At 39.4% G+C, this 25,086-nt stretch overlaps 1 protein-coding gene across 2 annotated transcripts in view; it reads left to right on the forward strand.

Annotated features, from left to right (window-relative positions):
* The window catches only part of LOC117360447 (glycine receptor subunit alpha-4), a 143,611-nt gene that overhangs the window by 53,313 nt on the left and 65,212 nt on the right, over positions 1–25,086 (forward strand). For both annotated transcript variants that reach the window (XM_033944201.1, XM_033944202.1), the window contains exons 3-5: positions 5,965–6,032; positions 16,209–16,432; positions 18,044–18,126. In XM_033944201.1, the coding sequence (XP_033800092.1) occupies positions 5,965–6,032; positions 16,209–16,432; positions 18,044–18,126 (375 nt within the window). The remainder of the gene's footprint in view (positions 1–5,964; positions 6,033–16,208; positions 16,433–18,043; positions 18,127–25,086) is intronic.

Genomic DNA, 25,086 nt, shown 5'->3' on the forward strand with positions numbered 1-25,086 from the left:
TTCCTGGGTGGTAATGCCTAATGTGGAATCTTGCATCATGTAGCTTCCCTATGTACATAATTTTGCAAATGTTAACTTAAATTTCATTTGCTATGTTGATGCCCTGTCTTCCAGCCTCGTAAGATGTTCTTGCAATTTCTCAAATCCTCTTAACTTTGGATAACTATACACATAATCACCTTATTCATTTTACCTGTTTCCAGATCATTTATAAATGTATTAAAAAGCAGTGCTCCCTGCACAGATCCCTTGGGAAGACCATTATTTACCCTTCTCCACTGAGAACATTGGCCCTTTAGCACTACTTTTTTCTATCTTTTAATGCCCCATGACTTTTTAATTTCCTCACAAGTCTTTCTTGAGGTACTTTATTTAACAAATGCTTTCAGAAAATTCAGATATACAACTAGCTTACCTTTATCGATATGTTGAACTCTAAAAGAGGAAAAAAGTCTCTCTACAGATTCCCTGTGCCCATAAAGAAGAATTTTGAGGAGAGAGAAAGAATTGCATTTATTGACCCTTGTTCAGTGGTATTCACTCCCAATTCTCAAGGACTACCTATGGGTCACTTTTTAGAATGTTCATAATGAACAGATTTGCACCCCTACTACTTCCATTGTGTGAGGGATCATTGCTGATTCTTAAAAGTAACAAAAGTATCTAAGCGAAGCCCAACGTCAATTGAGTAACCCTCAGTTTTATTTACAACTAGAGAATGATCCAGTAGTTGAGTTGAAACAAACTATATCCATCCTAATATCTAAAGCTTATAAGGTGAAGATGATTACGTTACGAGAAGCAACATTTTTGAATCCTAAATGGTACATTACACCGAAGATCCACTTTCTTCCGAAAATACATAAAAATCAAGTGAACCCCCCTGGTCGACCAATTGTTTCGATGAAGAACTCTCCGTTGGAGCCGTTATCCAAATTTTTGGATCTTTTTCTTCAACCTGAACTCCAGAAGGTGAAATCATATATTAAAGACACCACTCATATGTTGAGATTGCTCGCCGAAGTTCAGGATGTACAGGAACAATGGTTGTTGGTGTCTTTTGACGTGACAGCCTTATACACCATGATCCCTGTGGATCAAGCTCTCACCTTGCTGAAAGAGATATTTAGCAGACAGTCGATCCGTCCCCATTTATCTGTGGACATACTGATGGAAATGGCAACTTTAGTCCTGACAAAGAGCTATTTTTGGTTCCATGAGAAGTTTTATCTACAGAATCATGGCATTGCCATGGGGGCATCTCTTGCCCCATCTTTGGCTACGTTATTCATGTCCAATTTGGAGGAGGAGAAGATATATCACATGCCATTGTTTGACCATATAGTCATCTGGAAACGATACCTCGATGACATCTTCTGCATATGGTCATCAACTGAAGCTAATTTTCAGAAATTTGTGAGGGAGCTGAACTCACTGGATGTTAATATTCACTGGAAGGATCTTCATGAATTGGCCTTTTTAGATATTAGAATCATCAAAGATCATGGGAAATTGCATACTACTCTGTTTCGGAAAAGCACGGACCGGAATAGTTTACTCCGTTTCCACAGCTTTCACCCCATTGGACTGAGGCGGAGTTTGCTCATAAGCCAATTCTTATGTTTGCGGAGGATTTGTTACTCTTTAGAAGAATTCCGCATACAAGCTAAAATCATGAAGAAGAGTTTTTATCAGCGTGGCTATCCTCACGATGTTGTGAAACGTGCATACATCCGGGCTAAATATGCCCACCGCGAGTGGTTGCTTCAGGAGAAAAACAACCTCTCCGATTTTGATGATAACATTGTGATGGCTCAGAAGATATCACATATTATCATCAAACATTGGCATGTTGCTAAACTAGCTGTTCCCTCATTGGAAAATCGTCCTATTTGTTCTTACAGAAGGCAAAAAAATATAGGTGAATACGTTTGCCACAGTATTATCAGAAATCCGACACCTAAGACAGTAGGTTGTCATCTCCCGTGTGGTCAATGTCAATGGTGCCCTTTTACGATTTCTGGAGAGTCATGGAACCATCCGACCACTGGAGTTACTTATCGATCTAGATTTATTACCAACTGTAACTCCAGTCGGGTCATTTACTGTATTCAATGCCCATGCCCCAAATTATATATAGGTCGCACACTAAGATCGATAAAATTGAGATTGACAGAACACAAATCTCGGGTCCATACTCGGAATGAAACTTCTCCACTAGTACGTCACTGGAAATTATGTGGTCATACTCTAAAAGACCTTAAATGGAGAGAGCTTGATATGATTACAGCAGGGTGGGAGGGAGGAAATTTTGAAAAAAATCTGAACTTGAAAGAACTCCGGTGGATGTTTATGTTGAACTCCATGGCTCCGGAAGGGTTAAATGAAACATCGGATTGGCTAGCCCAGGTCGATCTTAGCTATTAATTAGCATTCATGACGTAAGGGGAGGGTCCTATATCTGTGAGTGAGAAAAGACGCCGCGGCCATTTTTCAGATGCCGCTTGATAGCACAACTAGGAAATTACAATCATGCAGGTTTGTGCTTATTTTATATTTTTCACAGTGCTCGATTTAGAGTTTTACTTGTTTTCTAATGGACTGACTTTTTATGTGTTTCCCTAGTGCCCCTAGCCTTGATAAAGATCAGCGAAACGCATTGGCAGAGGGGAGCGTTGACTTGAACGCAGGAACATAAGATATTTACTACTATCACCTACAATGGAATGAAGATAAGTTCCTTAAATTTTAGGATAGATGCACTGAAAAACGTGAAAAAAATTTTTTCTATTAAAAGTATAAAGAGAAAAAAAGTACAAAGAAAAAATACACAAAGATATCACAATGTTACAACGATTGGGGATGTATGAAGAATTGACAGACCGTTGAAAAGTTTTGCTTTCAGTGGTCATATCTGACACCCCATATCGGGACTTTCACACTCACTAGAAGTATATTATTTTAAAAGTAACAAGAACATGAAACGAAGGGGCTAAATTTGATAAGGCACAAAAAATATTTCATCTGCTTTAATTTCATGTGATTTGATTTATTAATTTTATATACTGTCTTTTACCAAAGTGTAAAGCCGGTTTACAACCAAAAACAACATAAACGCATTATAACATAAAATAAAACATTACCACTAAAACAATATTTAAAAAAATCTCTAAATACAAAATCAAACAGAGCACTACTAAAAATCACTGTATCTTTGAAGGTTCTGACAAAGGAAAACACCTCTGAACAAGTCATGTTTTCACAAGTTTGCGAAAGGCCAAATAAAAGCAACACCGCAAATCTCATCAGGCAATGAATTCCACAAGTAATGTCCAATATAAGAAAACACTCTCTATCTAGTAGTTAGCAGTTTCTCATCAAGAGCTGAAAGCTGAAAGAGATTTTTCTGTGATGACCAGAGTGTTGAGGCACCTACAAAGCTACCTCTGAGTAATACATTGTTCCGCCTTTCTTGCTGGATCACAGCAATATTTCTGATGCCTACTGCTGCATATTACGACGTGTTCAGAATTTTATGCTCTATCACCCTGCACATTTTAAATTGATTTAGGACTTCAGATTTAAGACTTGTAACACATAAACTGCAGAATGTCGAAAAATGTTGATATTTCATAAATAGATTACATTAGCTATTTCAATACATTCTAAGGGCCTGTTTTACGTTAGCGGCTGCAGCGCGGTAACAGCCCTGAAGCCCATAGAGATTTAAAGGGCTTTGGGGCTGTTGACACACGGCAGCCTCTAGCGCAGCTTTGTAAAACAGGCCCTAAGGTTATTTGTATTTTAACTGTTACCCCTTTCAAGAAGAAGTAGCCCTTAAAAGGGCTGGTTGTTTTCTGGTATTCTAATAATGTACGTTGGGCCAACCTTTGTTCTTGATAACAAGCTTGCAGTGTTGAGGCATGGAGTGAACCAATTTTCGAAGTTCATCTGGTTGTATAACATGGTGCCAAGCATTAATCAATGCTTCAATCATCTCAACCTTTGGTTTTGGGTGTTTTCTGAACACCTTGGCAAATTCTCAATTGGATTGAGATCTGGTAACTGCCCTAGCCATTCCAGTCGCTGAATATGGCTCAATGTCATCCACATTGTCACCATCTTTGCCCGATGACAGGGTGAATTGTCATCCAGGAAATGGAAGTCACCCTGGAAGAGACTCCTTGCAGACAGAACCATTACGTTTTGCAAAGTGGAGAGATACTTGGCACCGTTCATCAAGTCATCAATCACCTGAAAGCATCCAATGCCACTGGCTGACATACTGCCCCAGACCATGATTTTTGTTGGATGCTTTACAGTCAAGTCCAGGCACTATGGTTTGAAAGCCTCATTCTTAAATCGTCTTACAAACGTGTTGCACTGGCCTCCTAACACACAGAAAGTACTCTCGTTGCTGAAGAGAACATTTTCCCACACCTCTAGAGTCCACATGCTATACTTTCAGGCCCATTCAACCCGTCGCTTTCTTTGCATCGCTGTTACATACTGTTGCATGCTATCACAAGAAGCCAATGCAACTGCTGCATCCAGCCACTTTTGAGTCTTGGGTTTTATGACCAGCACTATTAAAAACCCTGTTCCATCAGAACTGCCAAGGAACCAAGTTCTAAAAGCACAATTTTCTTGTCTTGTTTTTGAATTTACATCCCAAAGCATTGTAGTATGTGGAAAGAGCCTAGTGGTTAAGGCAGTAGGCTGAGGATCAGGAAGCCATGTTCAAATCCTACTGTTACTCACTTAACCCTTCAAATGCTTCTCTTAGTTGCTTGATTGTGTTTCTGGTATCTCTTGTATGCATGACTCTTGGTATGAACGGCCTTACTATCTCTTTATTTACTCTATCCTATTAATTGATTTTGGCATTCTTTTCTATTTCTTCTTGTTTTCATTATTAATATTTACATTGCTATGTTATGTTTGCAAAAGAGCGATATATCAAAGATTAAAAACTTATAAACCATAAAATCTGACCTGTTGGCAGTCCTCAAGGATCTATATATAGATATCTGGCCCGGTCTTGACCCGCCAAGATTCTAATCTCCCCCTAGAACACCCAGACACTCTTATTCCAATCAACCAAACCAATCCCAAAAAATAAGAAACCCCCTTTCTGATCCTGATCCCCAAGTTTAGCATGACCTACTTGTTCTATCCTTGGTGGTGTAGGGGGAAGCAGGTAGGAGCTTCTGCCCAATGTGGTTACCTCTTAAAAATGGCTTTTGAAGCCCTTTTTGAAGGGGCAGCTGAAATGAGCAGAAGCGAGTGAGTATCACTTTTGCCCATTTTCCCCTAGACCACAAAGGATCAGGCAAATAGACCTACACTGATTTTGGGGGCAGGAAAGCCTGAATGTTCTGGAGATGGGGGGGAGGGCAACAGCATACATGAGGCTGGGACCTGGAAGCTCTGAAAGTGCCAGCAGATATTCAATTCCTCTACTCGTATAGCTAAACAATCAAAGTTAGGACTGCTACTTAAATTTCCTATTTGGTTGCTTAGCTATGCAGGCACCAGCATTGAATATTGCTGGCACCCACCTAGCTGCCAGTTCCTCCTTGACTCTTGATTTGGAATTCCCCTTTCTGGTCCATTTGAAAATGGCTGGTCTGAGCCAATATTTCAGCTGCACTGCCCAGTTAAGTGCCTGTAAATATTGGTGGCTGGCCAGTTCTACACTGTCTAATCTAATCTAATCTTATATTTGTGTGTCACTCATACCTGTCTAGGCTCAAGGTGACTTACAGAGGGAAGGTGGAAGAGAATAAAAGATAGAAGACAAAAGGAAAGAAAAAGGAATTATTGCTAGGCTTGAGGCTTAGAAAGACAGCACAAAAGGACAGGAGAGGAGAGAGAAAGAAAGAGAGGGAGAGAGAGAGAAAAAAAAGCAGCCTGGCTTGTGCAAGATGCACCTGCTCACTTTTAACATATGTTGTTTTGCAGGCCCGCCTGTCAACGTTACGTGCAACATTTTCATCAATAGTTTCGGTTCAGTAACAGAAACCACTATGGTAAGACTTTCTTATGAAAGAGGTGCTAGATTGTTTTCAATGTCTTCCTTTTACTCCAGGAAGGCAGAAATGTATGCAAAGACTGTGTACAACTCTTACCTATGTACTATGAAATAGACTTAGCGTGCAGTAAGTCCCATGTTAATATGTGCTAAGCCCATTTCTAGCATGCCCCTACATTAGAGCTATATTTATTATTATTTTTGCAAGTCCCATGCTAATTTTTCTATTAGTGCATGAGATCTGCAAAAATATTAATGTGTTAGCACTTAACGTCTCCTATTTAGAAGGTGCTAAATGTTACCATATTAACTCCATATTAGCCAGTTAGCGTGCATTAATGTAAATGCCTAGCTGGATAATGTTAATGAAATGTGGAGATACAGCTTCAGTTTACTATAAGGCCAATGACTACATGCCAATGAAAACTGAAGTAATTATAATAAACATATATGTGATAAACAGGAAAAAAGGAACCTCAGACACCTAGATAAAGCAACTGTTATCTGTCTTTACCGTATATTATCATCAGTCCCAAAAAAATATCCTGCTATTTTTAAATTATATTTTATGTGCAAAATCTTATGTGACTTTATCAACTACAAAGCACTTAGCTTTATTTCTCTACAACAAATGTAATTCCAACAGTGGCTCAACGTTGAGCTTCATCGGGGATACCATTTCCAAAAACTTCCACTATGTTGGTGTAGAGTTTTAAATCACTCTTCAAGCGTTAAATACGATTCTGTCAACCTTAAAATAAACAGTCCAAAACTGTTACTCATTTTCAGTGGAAAAGATGATGATACTAGTAGTATGTTTAAATATTCATATGCCACTGTTGAAATAACCATCATAATGCTGAAGCATACTGATATTGCAAACATTTGAAAATCATTTTTGCCTTTAAACAAAACATTGTTTTCATCATTGAAACCACTGATTTTAAATTGGTGAATTCAGCTTAGTGATACTTCTCACAACCACAACTCTTACATGCCATTGAAAAAGTGAAACTAAAACGGTGCTGGTTTTTAAACTGAATGCCATCACATATCGACCAATGAGGAAAGATTTGTCCTGAACTCTATTTCCTATTGGTGGAAATACATATAGTGTAGAAATGAATTTTGTGAAGCACATTTCTCAAGTACTGTATAACTAATTTCTATAAAATGTCCTCCATTCGATACTGTTGTTTAGACCCCTCAGTTCGAAAGTTTGAAGCTTGTATATCCAGTGTTGTTCATGTTGTAGAAGATACCTGTTTCGATCTCCTCCTCTAATGGTATCTTGCACAGTATCAATGATAAAACATTGTAAATCAACAAAACCATATTGATTGTCCAAACAATATTTAACTAATGATGCCTCTACTGTATATGGGACCTTTTCAGACTAGATAAGTGGTCTCAAACTCGTGGCCCAGGGGCCACATGCGGCCCGCCAGGTACTATTTTGAGGCCCTCGGTATGTTTATCATAATCACAAAAGTAAAATAAAACAGTTTCTTGATCATATGTCTCTTTAGCTATAAATTACAATATTATTATTAAGACTTAGCCAAAAGGAAAGATTTATAAACTATAAAGAGTTTTACCTCATGCAGAATTGTCATTTCTTTAATAAGACATTAACTGTTTTTTTCTGAGGCCCTCCAAGTACCTACAAATCCAAAATGTGGCCCTTCAAAGGGTTTGAGTTTGAAACCATTGGACTAGATCTATGTTCATTCATCCTAATTCTGAAGCTTCTCACAGTTTTTCCCATGTAAATCTTATTGCATGAGCACAGTATCAGGTATACAGCAAATTTGGTGCTACAATTGCTAAAGTGTTTCAGCTCATAAATTTTACCATCAACTGGATTTCTAAAAGATTGTGAATGTAAATTAATGTTACAAGTCTTACACTGACCACACTTGAAGTGTTCAGAAGATCCCCTTACTTTTAATTGATTTTTGTTTGGTAAATAAGCTGATCTTAAAATTTCTTTTAGATTGTGTCCACGCATATACGCAGTTCATAATATTATGTTTCCAAAGACCGAGTGTGTTTGCAAAATTCTCCAATGTTTACATATCATGTTGCTTAGAACTGGGCTAGCATTTGAATATTTCATCACAAAAGTTTGTAGGTTACCCTCAGGTTGTGTGATGTTTTTCTTAATTAACAGATGTCCATGATAATTATATTTAGCACAATGATATGCCCTCTTAGGCAATTTCTTTTTATATCCTCGTTTTTCCAAATCATTAATCAAAACTATCAATTTTTTCTTGAAGTCTGAAATTTCACTGCATATTCTACGATATCTAAAAGTTGAGAAAATGGTAGATTACCACAGGTGTTTGGGATGACAACTGTTATGTCTCAAAAATGTATTTCTATCGGTACCTGTTTAATGAACGGAAACCCTTCATCTGTTTGAATAATCTGCACATTCAAAAATGAGATTGATTCAAAAGAAAAATGATAAGTAAACTATATTTGAGAGTTACGGGTATTCATACTTACTGGCCTGTAGTTCCCTACTTTTTCCTTACTTCCACTTTTATGGAGAGGGACCACATCCACCTTTCTTCAGTCCTCCGGTTTCAATCCCAACTCTATAGAAGCATTGAAAAAGTCAGCCAACAGAGCTGCCAGAAATTCCCTAAGTTCATTCAGCCACATTGCTTTGTCCACCTTTAGTTTAGCTAGCTCCTCACAAACACAATCCTCTGAAAATTGATCAGGGTCTACCATGCCTCCATCCCTATTTGCATGTCTTCTGCAGTTCTGTACCTGGTGCTCCATCTGTGAACAAAGAACAGAAATATTTGTTAAGCAATCCAGCCTTATCTACATTTTTCTCCCCTTCATCTTTGAATCTTGCAATGACTCTTTTACATTTCTTCCTATCACTAATATATCTAAAAGAATGTTAATTACCACTGAGTATTTCTTGTCCGGTTCTGGGAATGTTGTCGACGTCCTCTGCCCCTGTTATTTTATTTCCTCTTTGATTTCTTTGGTAATTCTTTTGATGTGTTTCTAAAAAATTCACCAGATGACTCACTATCAATAGAACTTTGTGAGGAATGATGTATTAAACAGATGGCTGATCGCTATTTGCTGAATTCATATACAGTACTCCCCTGAAATTCACGGGGTTTACGTTCCAGGAGTGGCTGCGAATTGTGAAAAAACGCAAATATTGGATGTGGCCATATATTGTTCTAAATAAATTATTTTTGAGAAAAAAATCATAAAAGTTTGTGGAGGAAAAAAAACATGAATGACTGGGGGCGTGAAATCTGAAACGCGAATTTGCAGGGGTTTATTGTACACCCAAGCATGCACACGATTTATTACATAATCCTTATCAGCTGTTGCTAATTTCTTTTCATGTTCTACGTTTTGATGATCTTTTTATATTTATCAGCAATGGTGTTAATCTCTTTTGACCTTAACCTCAAAGTTCTCATCATCTAATGCAGATTTCAACCTGGCAAAGTTCTCATCCAATTTGTTGTAAAGAAATCAAGCTAATTGCATTGTAGCTGAAAAAGTCACATGAGGTTTTGCATATAAATAAAATATAATTAAGAAATAGCAGGTTTTTTGGGACCAATACAACCCAAGTAAAGATAAAAATAACAGTTGCTGCATCTGGGTGTCTGGGGTTCCTTTTTTCCTGTGTATTACATACATGTTTATTGTAATTACTTCAATTTTCATTAGTATGTGGTATCTGGATAATATTTCCTCATCCATTCCCCACCAATGACAAGCTCCCTCCCTCAAAAATAGTGTATTAGAGTGCACTGACAGTCAAATTATCGCAAAACACTAGCGTGTTTCATGGTAAACCTTTTCTCCCGTGCTAAGCTTGCATTAGGGCTGAGCACACTAGTAAAAGGACCCCTCTTTTCCAGAGAATGTCCAGATAAATTGGACATACTTTACAGTAGAGGTATATGGGCAAAAAAAAATTAATAAATTTTCCCCATATCATTTCAAGGTTTTCATGTTTGCTTTCTTGTGTTTTGTTTCGATTGTGTGTTCTATTAACAATATGGCATAAATTTCAGGGCGCTTTCCTCTACTGTTTCATTTTCAAAATGCTATGAAACAACATAGGGATTATTGTTTAAAACAAATTTACATCCCCAAAAAGATGTTTAGAGCAGAAGGCGAGGTGGCTATTAGATGGTGGCGTGTGGACATGCTTTATACAAAGTAAGCGGCTTTTTGGTTAAGGTCAGGCTCAGTCTTTCAAATCGCAACTGAGCGTAGGCATCTTGCAGATCATTGAGATTTATTTGTCAGAAGTACCTTAAAGCTGCAAACCTATGAAAGGGTCAACAAAATGTAAAATCCCAAGGCTGAGGGCAAAGTTCAGACAAGGTCTATTATCAAAGCTCTTGTGTTCAAATGAAAATGCACAAAGGCCTGGAGTCTATAAACAGTACTTAGGCACTGGTATACACCCTAACAGAGCCTAACTTAAGAGGGAAAGGCTGTTTAAAACAGCACTTAAAATAAATTTCAAGGTGTCTACAGCACCAGAATCATGCCTCCAGAGGCACCTATTAGCATCTAATGCCACTATAGGCATGGCTATTGCCACAAATGGCATTATTTATTGGCAAGTGCCTCCAGATGCACGATTCAGGTCATAGGTAGGCACCAAAAATGAAGGTCTTGAAAACCCTGGCCTACATTTCGAGTTCCTACCTTTGCCAGAGGCGTGATTCTCTAAACGGCACTATTGCATGATTGACCAGCAATCAGCGGTCGCTTTTAAGGCAGCCACCAATGGCGCCATTTAGAAAATCTGGGCCAAAGAGTCTTATGACCTCCGTAGATGTGGGAATAAGAAAATAGGGCTGTATTTCAATTAAAATTTTCATTGTGATTAGTTGTGTAATTAAAGATATGGTTCCTCCCCCTCCCCCAACTACAGCTTAGGGTTACAGACGTCCGGATTTCCCCAAACATGTCCTCCTTTTGAGGATATGTCCGGGGATCTAGACGGCTCTTCAAAACCTGGTACTTTGTCAAGGTTTTGAAAAGCTTCTGGCAACGAGTGACGTCTGGACGGCATGCGCGGATGCAACGCAGTGACATTACACCAGTCGCTCGTTGCTTGTGCTGGTTGAAGGGAGAGGTGCATGGGGCAGGGATGGTAGCCGGCCTGGGAACAAAATGGGGCGGGCCTGGGAGCGGGGCCACGGATCCGGATTTTCCATTTGGAAAATCTGGTAACCCTACTACAGCTCCTTGGGACTCTGGGCAAGTCACTTGACCCTCCACTGCTCAGAGTCATAAGAGGCTGCAATGGGGAAAAAATAAACAGCACACCTTTAATCATGGGAGTGATTATGATTACAAATTTTAATGAAAATTTAGCCCTAATAAATTAAAAAATAAAAAGTAAAGATAGCAAAGTGACACCACATTTACAGGAAACAATTTGAACTGTTACCTAAGGAATAGCCTTGTGTTTATGATTATGCTAGAACAATATCAAATACTTATAAATTTCTGTTAAAAATATGCAGCGGTCATTGCAGCTTCTCTAAGATACATCAGACTTCACTACAAAACACAGAACTCTGAAACTGAGGTCATTTGGTCTTTGCAGGCCTCCATCTACAAGCTCCTCCTCTGTCTGAATGGTACTGCTTTATAACACATACCAGTAAAGCATTGCAACACAGTCAGGTATGAGCTTTAGTGCAGGATGAGCACAGAGGAATCTTTGTTTTCAACTGGCATAATACCCTATGTGGAAAGTTCAAGGGTGGCAACATAGGTATGCCCTGAAAAGAGAGAACCAAATATTTTTTTAATGTGCATTGATTCTCCAAATCTGCTTTCAGTCTGGCTGCAACTCTAATGATCACTGACAAATCCACAACCCCATTTCCTGACCTGGCAGAATGTTAGTAGATGTAATGTGTTGGGATACAGAAGCAGTATGTTTGTTTTACCTAAAATCAGAAGTGTGTGTGTATTAATCGGGGCCTTGGAATGCTGCCAGTAGAAAACAACTTTGAACGCTTTTAGAAGCTTTTATAGCTGCACAACAAACAATTTCAGGCCTCTGACAGCAGCACATTGGAATGAAAGCAGAAGAATATAGACTAGAGCAGCAGTCTCAAACTCAAACCCTTTGCAGGGCCACATTTTGGATTTGTAGGTACTTGGAGGGCCACAGAAAAAAATAGTTAATGTCTTATTAAAGAAATGACAACATTGCATGAGATAAGTACCTAAATCCAAAATGTGGATTATCTGAAATCATCTTTCTTTAATTGCTTCTGATAATTTCAGCTATACACAGCTGAAAGCAGTGCAACATGCAGAAAGTGAAAAATTATCAAAGTATCAACTGCAAGAGACAAGAATTTGAATCAACTATTTTGGACCACCTATTTTGAGGCCCTCGGTATTATAAAGAATGATTCTTTATGGAAAACTCATGCCTTAAGTGTCCAGCAGTTGCGTCTGCAACCGCCTTCAGCTTTCACCTCCTCCAGCTCTGGACACACGCACAAGCTGCACTGCCTCCAATGGTTACCTTACATTCTGGAACGTTACCTGCCTCACTGCTGTAACCTCACGCAAGCGCTTTCCTTCATCTATGTGCGATTGTGAGGTGGAATGGAGAGGACAATCGTGTACAGACGCAGGAAAGTGCTTGCTTGAGGCTACAGCAGTGAGGTGGGCAATGTTCCAGAACTCGACCGCTGGACACTTAATGCACAAGTTTTCCATAAAGAATCATTCTTTATAATACCGAAGGCCTCAAAATAGTACCTGGTGGGGCCGCATGCAGCCCATGGGCCACGGGTTTGAGACCATTGGACTAGAGGAACAGCAAGTACTCTAGTTCATTCTTTACAGATCATACAGCATTGAGGATGGGTCAGATTTCCCATTAGGCATTATAAGACCCTGTCTGTACCTTTCAAAGATGGCAGGTCCAAGGGCAGAGAGGGTTGTCCACAGGAAAGATTACATTGTCTCTATGAGGGACCCCATGCCCCAGCATTTCCACAGCATCAGAAGGTGCCTTCCATTTCTCACTTCTGTGCCTGCCCAGCGCTTGGGATGGATTGTGTATGTTTGTTGTGGCCTACTGAAAATTTCTTGGTTTTGTGCATGCTCTTGTTTCCAGAAGTTTTTTCCTTTTGTGCACATTGTGGAGAATGGTGTGACCATTCATATGATTTTGACTATTGAGGGGCCAGTGCAGAAAGCTACCATGAACCTAACCACATGGTTACTGTGGAAAGTTATTGATCAATCAATGCAGACAAGGGTTGAGAATGAGTAATAACTAAAATGTACAGAATAAACAAGAGATTCTAATTGCATAACAAATTTTATTTATATATTGCAAAAGTCTTTCAGTTCTGTGCGGTTTACAAAAGAGGTGAAACTGACCAATGTCAGTGAGCTACAACATAACTTGGCACACATGACGAGAGAAATTTTTCACCAGATCTAGGATAGTGTAGTGAGATCCACCACCCCCACTCCTCGCACCAATAGCTTTCTATACTGGCATACCCCCTTGCGACATACCCCTCCCTCCCAAAGATATTTTTAAAAAGTTTCCTGGTGTCTAGTGTACCTGCCGACCTAAGCCAGACTGTAAGAAACACTCTCCCTGGTGTCTGATTGAAATTCCCTTAAATCGCGGACTGGCCCCGCCTCAAACATCACAGGATGCACCGTAAGGGGCTAAGTGCTGCCATTTTTAAGATGGCGGCACTGGAGACAGGAGGGAGTTGACATCACTCCTACCTCTTATGAGGTACACTTCAGCTGGGAGATCCTGGGAGAGGGGTTGGGGTACATAGTGGGGCCAGTCTGCCATATAAGAGAATTTCTATTAGACACCAGGGATAATCATAAATGCCAGGGGGAGAGAAGGTGGTTGGGTTGGGTTGAGTCTGGGAGGTGGTTTGTTGGAGCATTGGGTCAAGGGGCGGAGGCAATGCAGAATGCCTTTTTTTCCCTGTGGATTGTTGTTTTTTTCTGTGCATGTTCATTACTTACAGCATGCCATAGTATTTTCAGATTACTAATTTCACAACAGAAGCCATGCACTAATCCTGCCTTACTAAAGACTTTCTGCATTAGCCCCTAATTGTCTTAAAATACCAATTTTGAAAAAAAATTTGACCTTTTATGTTGACACAAACAAGGCAATTCTATAGTGGGGCTCCCACATTTACATAGCCTATGCATTCACAAATTTACAGAATACTAGTACTTACCCATGAAAGTGTAGCACGGCACCTAAGTGCTAATCTGTAACAGTGTGCATAAGTGATATTGTGTGTATATGCATGGCATGTACACATGGGTGGGATATAGGCATGTTTCCCATTTATGTGAGTATATTGCAAGTTACATTAGTCTCTGCCACAGTTATGTGACCACATTTATGCCAGGTCTATGGCTGGTATAATTGCTGGCATGCAATTGTAAGGCATCCTAATACCAAGTTTCCATAGAATTCTATAATGAAATCGGGATATCAGAGGCCATTATAGAATAGACCCACACTGTATGGCATCAGAGTGCCTAAACAGTGGTGCCCACATACAGAATTGCTCCCAAAGAACCAGACTTTGTTGTACTGCAGAGCAGACTTAGTTGTACTGTAAATATAACCGAAAGTTTAACGAGATTGCCTAAACGGAACTTGTAAGTAGTGACTTGGCAATCTAAAAACAGCTCTAAATGCCCAGAAGGTATCCAAAGTGACCAGATAACCACTGCAAACACAAAGTACAGACCCCCCCTTCCACACACACACACACACACACACACACATACACACACAAAATACCATAAAAATTGGAATAAAAACGTACATATCTGCCTCCAGAACATCAGCACCTAGCATAGGAAAGCCTAGTAGAGCTGCACAGAGGTGGCTTAAGTAGTCTTGGGAGTGGGCTAGTGAAGCATAGAGAGGAGGACCCAGGCCCATAAGCCACTCTAACCACTGCATTCATGGTGAAACATGTTCACCCCCCAAACCTCCCAAAACCCTACTGCCATATAGGTGACACCTGCAGCAATAAGGGCTATTGGGGTGGTAGACATGTGGGTCTAGTAGGTTTTGGGGGTGTTTTGTGGGGTTCACCATGACCTATAAGGGAGTTGTGAGATGTTTATGTGGCACCCTTTTTGTGAAGTTCACAGCAATTCTCTGTAAGGTGCCTCACTACTCTGTTGCCATGTCTGGGTGTCCAGTCCATTACTTTACTGACCCCACCCATGTCCAAAAGGTCTTGTTCTGGATGAATTTTTAGACGAAAATGGGGTATAAAGATAGACGACTTAGCGTGCTGGACAATCAAATGGCAGGACATAGAAGTAGCCAATTCTCAAAAAAAAAATATACTGTATATATATATATATATATATATATATATATATATATATATATTTTGGATGTATTTTTCGAGAATGGACTTTTTACATGTCCGTCTTTGGGTGACTAGCGACTTAGATGTATTTTTTGATTATGCCCATATATGCATTTAAATGGGTATTTGAAAATATCACTTTGGTATCATGCAACTCCAGTAACTGGGAATCAAAGCCAGTGCCAGGCAGACTTCTACAGTCTGTGTGGGGACTGTGGCTGGAGAGATTTGGATGGGCCGGAGTGGGGCTTCAATGATGCTTCAGTAGTTGGAAAACAAGGCCAGTGCCGGGCAAGCTTCTATGTGCCTTGAAAATGGCAAGGACAAATCAAGATCAAGTATGCATATGTAGTATTGCATCATACTTTATGCTATGAGTTGATCTTGTTAGGCAGACTGGATAGACCGACAGGTCTTTATCTGCCATCATCTAGTATGTTATTATGCTAGCATGTGGGTGCACGTACACTCATAAATACGAGTATTCTAAAGATGTGTGTGCATAATGCGCAGCTACGTAAACATGAGTTCTTAGGTTATAGAATTGCCCCACATATAAGTATTAGTATGTGTTCCTAGCTCACGATAGAAGAAATCTCTCCTGTGTCATGAGGTTCCTTACTTCTCCATGATATATTATGATATGGTAAAATCTACATGAGGGTATGAATGTCTGAGCTTCCTGCTTGATCTGACTCCAGTCTTTTGGTCCTTATTCTGGTTCCCCAATACAGGATTACAGAGTGAACGTCTTCCTCCGGCAGCAGTGGAATGATCCTCGCTTGGCATACCGAGAGTATCCAGATGACTCACTAGACCTCGACCCTTCCATGTTGGATTCTATCTGGAAGCCAGATTTGTTCTTTGCTAATGAAAAGGGAGCAAACTTCCATGAAGTCACCACCGACAACAAGCTGCTGCGAATCTTCAAGAATGGAAACGTGTTGTACAGTATCAGGTACTCAACAGTGAGGAACATCATGAGGTACCTACTGGGAAGGAAAACATTTGGTGTCCTGGAGAGCCCCTTTCCAGAAAGGTAGAGAGGCAACGAAAGACTCCCCTCCACCAAGGGAAAGAGAAAAGTACAATATACCAGTGGTCTCTCTTTTCAAATGGTTCTTGCAAGTCCTGCTTTACTTTTAGAGAGACTCCATATTTTTTTTCTAGAATAATTTAACATGGGGATCCTGGGTGCTCCCAATAACCTCTCTTTCATCACATGACTGAAGAATCTCATCCCCACTGTACCAGTCAACTCTAGTAGAGGAAATGAAAGTCTGAGGGAAGTCATACATGCCAATGCATAAGGAAGGGTTTTTAGGAATTGTTAAATATGTAGAAATAAAAAGAAATAAAACAAAAAGAATCCAAGTGATACCTTTTTTATTGGACTAACTAGAACATGATTAGATTAGCTTTCAAAGGTAATCCTTTGGATCAGGGATAAGCAAATAAAGACAGCTATCAGTATGTAAGTTGTCTTCATTTACTTATCTCTTATCTGAAGAATGATTACCTTTGAAAGCTAATCTAGTCATGCTCTAGTTAGTCCAATAAAAGAGGTATCACTTGGATTCGTTTTGTTTTGTTTTTTGTACGTATTGGGCCGGATTCTCAAACCGGTGCCAATTTTTCAGGTGCCAGTAGTTGCCCAAACTCAGTAGAAAATGCCATTTCAATGGTATTTTTAAACTGAGTTTCAAGGCACCTACTGGCACCTGAAATATCACCATCACAATTGCGCCATAGGCGCTTTAAGCCATCTAAAGCCACTGTGGGCATGGCCAGTGCAGGAAGTGGCATTAGGCAAACTAAAGTGTCTACAGAAGTGTGATTCACATAAAAGGTAGGTGCCTACCTTTTCCGGAGGTGCGATTTTGTACCTGTAACCCATCTACAATGGGCCTGCTAGGTACTTAACTCCTTAATTCAGGCCTCTAGATGTTTTGAATTTCGGCTTGAAATCAAGGTGGCAGCCAGGGCAGGATTAACCAATAGTCCAAGTAGGCACGTGCCTAGGGCCCGAAATGGTCAGGGGGGCCCGATGAAGGAGGGCATCAACATTGTTTTCTCCAAATGGTGATGGGCCCCTCCAGCATTGAATGGCAACGCATCCCCCCCCCCACCCACCCATCGACAGAAAGTAAGACAAGCAAGCAACGCGGGTAAGAAAGGCAACGGGAACTGTAATTGTGCAAGCGGTGCTGCTTGCCCAAAGCTTCCCTCTGACGTAGCTACGTGTTTCCGCCTAGGCGCATGGTGGGGTGGGGTGGGGCAGGGGGCCCAGTGTACTTGTGTGCCTAGGGGCCCTCAATGAATTAATCCTGCCCTGGTGGCAGCTATGGGAACTTTTATTCCCTGGAATACCACTTTGCAGTCTTGCTGCTTCTTTGGCAGATGGCAACAGTTTGTTCTCTTCTTTGTCACAGTGAGAAATGGGTGACTATCAATGATTCTCTATCATTTTCATATGTGTAAATAACAAATTCCCCCTAGCTTCCATCCTCCCTCCAGTCCTCTTCTCTATTATATGTTAACGTGCTTTCTTTTCTTCTGATTATGGAAGGTTAACCTTGATCCTGTCCTGCCCTATGGACCTTAAGAACTTTCCTATGGACATTCAAACCTGTACCATGCAGCTGGAGAGCTGTGAGTAGCAGAAGTCATACTAATATATTAAACTGTTATGTGAGACTTAATAAAACCCAACGTAAAGTCAAACAACAATAAAAAAAATCATCAATATCTGAGCTAAAGCTAAATTAATAATTCAGGAGGAAAAAAAATCACAGTGGGTACCCACAAAGGTTTGTTTGTTCATTCATTTATATCCCGCACTTACCTAGGGCAGGTTACAAACTTACATACAAAACTATAACATAGCATCAAAAAGTTGCTTATTCAACTCACCTTGGGAAAACTAGTACCCCATCATCAATCAGAAAAACCTCTTGATAACACTCATTGTGCCTTATAAATTCTTAAAGCTCAAAGGCAAGTCCAAATTTTTTAAAATAAATTTGTCTTGTGTAGAAGTGGTGGGCCAGGCAGAACTCAATGAAGCATTCATTTCACAATTGCTTCTTCAGGAACTAACCATTGCCTGATCACATTTCACATGGGACTTCCAAATAGAAGTCACTACACTGCGCTCAACCTTCTTCCCTTATGTCTCTTAGAAACTTGGAAATTTGAATAAACAACCCGTACGAGTACCCACTGAGATCTTTTCCTTCTGAATTATTAATTTAGCCTTAGCTCAGATATTGATGATTTTTAATTGTTGTTTGACTTTACATTGTGTATTAGATCAGATCTTTTTTGTAAAGTCTGTCTAATTGGATTTATAGATTTGTGGAAGGGCATGCATTCAGAAAAAATAGGCGACCAGGGACAGGTTAGCCACTCTTCATTTAGCAATTGTATCCAAACACTTCAAACTCAGTTATCCAAAAATTTTTGTTGTAGCAGTTTGAAATGCACAGTTGAACTAGTGGTATTAAAATCAATTGCAAACAGCCACTTCACAATCAGTATGAACAGATAGAGTAATGGGTATTTTCCCCAGTTGATAAGCATTTTCAACAAGTTGTAAAAGTCAGAATTCAGACATACAGGTCAATAAGTCTCGAGTTTCACCAGAATTGTAAAAACATAATCTGCCAATATAGAGCCTGTTCTAAAATGCAGGAAAAGTTGGCATTTATGGGTTCAAAGCCAGCATATCAATGAGTATATACCAGCACATACATGTTTATATTGCAAAGTATATACTACAACAATGACAAAACAACTACAAACAATTCAAAATACAGCCCTGAGACTCATCTACTCATTGAGGAAACATGACCACATCACAGAGGCATACCTCAACTCACACTGGCTTCCAATTCCAGAAAGAATATTATTTAAATTCTACTGTATACTATTCAAAACTATAAACGGAGACAGCCCAACCTACCTGAACAACCGCCTCATCCAAACTACCTCAACCAGGCATAGAAAAACTCACACCCCATTCACACACCCTCCAATCAAAGAAGTTAAATGGAAAAAACTATATGACAGCCTCTTAGCCACTCAAGCAGAAAAACTAGATAATCAAATCTCCAATCTACTGAAAACAACCCCATACTACGTTCAGAAAAGAAATAAAGACTATACTCTTCAAGAAATCCCTGAAAAAGTCTTAACTCTACGAATACCTTCCTTCCTCCCATCTTCTTCCTGACTTCCCGAACCAACCTGATCTACTCTTTACTCACTTTGGAAATGACCAGAGATCTTCTTTTATAACCTACCTTCTATATCTCTTTTGTAATCTGCCTTGAACCGCAAGGTAATGGCGGAAAAGAAATCTCTAATGTAATGTAATAACTGGTTATGTGTCAGCACATATCTGGATATCTTAGTGACTTTAGAAATATAACTGTTTATTATCTTGATTTTATTTTATTTTTATTTATTATAGGTATTTATATACCACTTATATGTCCCACGGGATCCTAAGTGGTTTAAATTATATGGTGGTTAGGTACTCTAAGGGCCTATTTTACAAAGCCATGCTAGCGGCTGCTGTGCAGTAATGGCCCTGAAGCCCATAGAGATTTAAAGGGCTTTTGGGCTGTTGCCGCACAGCTTTGTAAAACAGGCCCTATGTGTCTTCCCTATCTGTCCCGGCAGGCTCACAATCTAACTACGATACCTGGGGCAATGGAGGGTTAAGTGACTTGCCCAGGACCACAAGAAGCAGCACTTGGGATTGAACCTACAACCTCAGGGTGCTGAGGCAGCAGTTCTCATTACTAAGCCACTCCTCCACTCCATGCTGTCCTATGACTGGTTGTACTTGTTAGTTTGGCATTTGAGTGGAGAGGGTGGGGACAAAAAACTACTGGAGGATTAAACGGGCAACCTCCCCTAATTTCTTCAGCGGAGTGCTGCTCAAAAGGAGCAGTGTGTCAAACCCTAAATGTGCATGCAGCTATCTAACCTTTCCTAGGACATCCTAGACGGAACATAGATGTTTTCAACTAGACCTGTTTGAGAAGTGTCTAAGTGCCAAAAGGGTACCTAAACTGACCAGATGACCACTGGAGGGATTAAGTATGAGTCCCACACACTCCCCCAGTGGTCGCTGAGCCCCCCCCCCAAAAAAAAAAAAAATTTTGAATGAACCAGTACATGCCTGGCTCTAGAACAGCAGCACTTGGTATGGGAAAGCCTCATAGAGCACACACAAGTGTCTTAAGTAGTCAGGTGGTGGGCTAATGAACCATAGAGAGGAGGAGCCAGACTCATAAACCACTATAATTACTACTTTTATGGTGAAAAGTGTGAGTCCACCAAAACCCACTAAAACCCTACTAAACTGCCATATAGGTGCCACCTACAACCATAAGGGCTATTGGGGTGGTGGACAAGTGAGTATACTAGGTTTGGGGGGAGTTTTGGAGGGCTCACCATACATTAGAAGGGGGTTATGGTGAAATGTACTTCTGCCACTGTTTATGTGATGTTCACAGCAGTGCCTTCTAATGTGCCCCAATGTTCTGTTAGCATGTCTGTGTGGCCAGTCTATTAGAAACCTGGCCCCGCCCTCATCCAAAAGTGCTTCATTTGGACGTTTTCAACTTAGACAGTATTGTGGTCAAAAATGGGGAATAAAGTTGGACATCCTGGTGGCCAAGATGTCCAACTAGATAATTTTAAAAAAAATAAAATTTATATCTAGTATTTTTGAAAATAGACCCTTCTGGGAGTCCAATTTTGCACATTTTGTGAGAAACATCCAATGTCAGACTTAGACATCCTATCAAAAACACCCCTCCACATCACATACTGCAACTCCGGTTGAAGGAATAAAAGCCCATAACTCCCTCCCTCCCTCCCTCACAAAGACAAGTTTAATAAAAATAGATCATTTTAAATAAATAAGCCCTCAGCAATTTTTAAGAATTAGGAAAACCTGTAAAAGACAGAGTTGAGGCAGCATCTTATTTCAGAATAGAGGTAGACCTCACAAAAAGGCTCTGTTCTTCACTAAAGCTAATTTAAAATCCCAACTAAACACACAACCAAAAGAAAATTACCCTGACAGCATAACAGATGCAAGCAATTGCTGAGATAAGATGGCCCCATACCATCAAGCACCTTGAAAATTAGGCACAGCAACTTGCATTTCAAACAACTTACAAAGTAATATGCAGAAATAAAACAAAGGAATAAATATATAATGACTTACAAAAAATGCCAGTGGAGACTCTGCAGGTAGAGGGTTAAAATGCTTTTATGGCTTATGATTTATTCAGTACTTACTATATTGTCTTTTGCAAAACAAGAAAACGTTTTCCATTCAATAGATAATTAACTAAACATAAAATTTAAAAATGCCATAATCAAATAGGATGGAAACTTTTTTTTTTTAAAGAAAAGAACAAATAAAACTAATAAAGAGTATTTATGTAAATTACAAGTAATCAAATAGTAGAGTAAGACTAACACAAATCCACTTTGCTCATCCGACAGAGGGAAAAGCTAAATGAAACAGCTGAGTTGTAAGAAGGACCTCGGGGCTACTGGGCAACCCTTCCACATGGAAGTCATGAGCTAGAGAATTCCATAAAAATGGTGCAAGAAAGAAAAATGTTGAATTGCAAGTCAAATCCAGTTGTGCCTGTTTTGGGGAAAGAAGTATCAAAAGCAGTTTATTCAATGAACAAATGTGGCGGGAAGGCCCACTAATGATCAGTACGAAGGATAAATACAGCGCAATATCTTTACAAAGGAGTTCTTTTTACTAATTGTGTTAAGCACTATGCTCGCTTTAATGTTGGAAAAAATGCCCAATTGCAGGATGCATTAAAGTATCCTGCACTAGTTTTGGCAATAACTACCTGGTTTGCATAAGCATAATGGGAGAGCTCTTAGCCCCTCCTAAACAAGAGATGGTAAGTGCTCCTGCGTTGTTGTTGTTGTTTTTTTCAGTTAATTTGTGTGCTAATGATAACATTAGCACAGGGGTAATACAGGAAAATTTGCAGTTAGACCTTAACAACTAGGAAGACTGGGAATACAAGTAGCAGATGAAATGTAATGTGGACAAATGCAAAGTGATGCACATTGGGAAAAGAATCCAAATCGTAGTTACCTGATGCGATGGTCAACCTTGAGAGTTAGTACTCAAGAAAAGATCTTTGGTGCTAGAAATTATTAGGAAAGTGATGGTAAATAAAACCAAGAATATTACAATGCCTATGTATCGCTCCATGGTGCAACCTCACCTTGAGCTTTGCATTCAGTTCTGGCCACCATCTCAAAAAAGATATAGAGGAATTGGAACAGGCTCAAACAATAACGACTAAAATGATAAAAGGGATGGAACTTCTCTAATATTGGAAAAGGCTAAAGAGGTTAGGGCTTTTTAGCTTGGAAAAAAGAAAGCTGAGTAGAGGGAGGGGATATTATTGAGGGCTACAAAATCCTGAGTGATGTAGAACAGGTCAAACTGAATTGATTTTTTTACTCTTTCAAAAAGTATAAAGACTAGGTGACACTCAATTAAGATACATGAAAATACTTTTAAAACAAATAGGAGGAAATATTTTTCCACTCAACAAACAATTTAACTCTGGAACTCATGGATGGAGGATGTTGCTATAAAAAAGGCTTGGACAATTTCCTAGAGGAAACGTCTATATTCTACTATTGAGATAGACATGAGGGAAGCCACTGCTTGCCTTAGGACTGGTAGCATGGAATACTGCTGTTATCTAGGTTTCTGCCAGGTATTTGTGACCTGAACTGGCTACTGTTGGAAACAGGATACTGGGCTAGATGGCCCATTGGCCTGATCCAGTAATGGCTATGCTAAAAACTGTGGTTTCAAGGCCTGAAGCTTAGATTTACAGATCATTAAAATCCCAGGCTTCCTTAGGTTCGGTTTCTTTATACATTTTCAAAAGCATATTTTCTCTCAGAAACACTCTTTCTCTAAGAAACACACTTCCTTTCTCCTTGACTTTCCACTAATAAACCTCCTTGCTTTTTCTTATAGCCAACTTTAAGTAGGGTGCTCAAGAGTAGGAAATGGGAAAAATGGTATGTGTTGATGCTTTAATCTAAAACAAAAACACTATATATCCCAATGCTTTCCCCAAAAATCTGATCTAATTTATATTTCACAAAGTTTATTTGACCATTTCCTGATATTGTCGTTCCCATTTAATACTGGGTAACTCAGCTAGTTTAAGATAATTATTGGTCACCCATCTCATTATAGCTGCTGATTCTGCATTAACCATTCCTAGAGTTTTCTGAACTTTGGACCCAATCAGCCTGTATATGGTAGCCAATGTGGTACTCCTTGATCCAGTGATTCCCAAATCTGCCCTGAGGGAATCCCAGCTAGTCAGGATTTCAGGAAATCCACAATGAATATGCATGATATTGATTTGCATAGCAAGGATGCAGTGTATGCACATTGATCTCATGAATATTCATTGTGGATAGCCTGAAAATCTGACTAGCTGGGGGTCCCCCAGGACAGGCTTGGAAATTACTGCCTTAATTGCATCAATCAGAGGCCATAAAGTTTAAATAAAATAATATTAAACTCAAAACATGGTTAGATCCTACTCTAAACCTCAGTAACAAAAAAAGATAACCCCACTGAATAATAACTCAGTCAAAATAATCTAATTTATTAAACTAAACTAAACCTTAAGTTTCATCTCCATAAAGATAGAGCTCGACATGGTTTACAGGTAATTCAATAAATGAGGGAAGGACATGATAAGAAATTAGAGGTTATGAAGAGGATAGCTAGCTTTACATTTTAAATAGATAGCTTTACGTTTTGGAGAAAAGCCAGGTTTTCAGTTGCTTTCGGAATAATTGGAATGAGCCTAGGTTACGCAGCGGGGCAGGGAGGTTATTCCAAAGCTCAGTGAATTTGAAGAAAAGGGATTTCCCTAGTTTTACTGCATAAATGATGCCTTTTAACGAGGGGAAAGATAGTTTGAGTTTGTGGGTGGATCTGGTAGTGTCAGGTCTAGAAGAATTCCAGGATAGTGGAATTAGGGGAGGAAGAATGCCATGTAGGATCTTGAAAATTAGGCAGGTACATTTAAAGTGAATCCTAGAAATCACCAGAAGCGGGGAAACATGATTGAATTTGCCTTTTGCGAAGATCAATTTCATTCAGTAGTTGGTAGTACTTTCTTGTAACTGTTGATCTGTCACATCAGCCTTGAGGAATTCTGATCTATTCTTTTACACACAACTCTGACATTTTTTTTGGTCTTTTTTGTATGTAGATTATTCTTAGGGTCTTCAACAGGATTTAGGTCAGACTAATCCAAAATATGAAATTGCGTTATCTTTGCATATTTGTTATAGATTTATTTGAATGTTTAGGGCTGTCTTGTCTTGTGCATGACCCACTTCCAGCTTAACTTCATTTTGCAAATGGATGGCCTGACATTTTCCTCAAATGTTTTGATATTAAGAATTAAGAACATAAGAAAAACTATGCTGAGTTAGCCTAGCATCCTGTCTCTGAAAAAGGCCAGTTTGCAAGAAAAAGGCCAGTTGCAGATGTCAGTTTGC

Source organism: Geotrypetes seraphini, chromosome 5 (genome assembly GCF_902459505.1).
Source record: "Geotrypetes seraphini chromosome 5, aGeoSer1.1, whole genome shotgun sequence".
Lineage (NCBI taxonomy): Eukaryota > Metazoa > Chordata > Amphibia > Gymnophiona > Dermophiidae > Geotrypetes > Geotrypetes seraphini.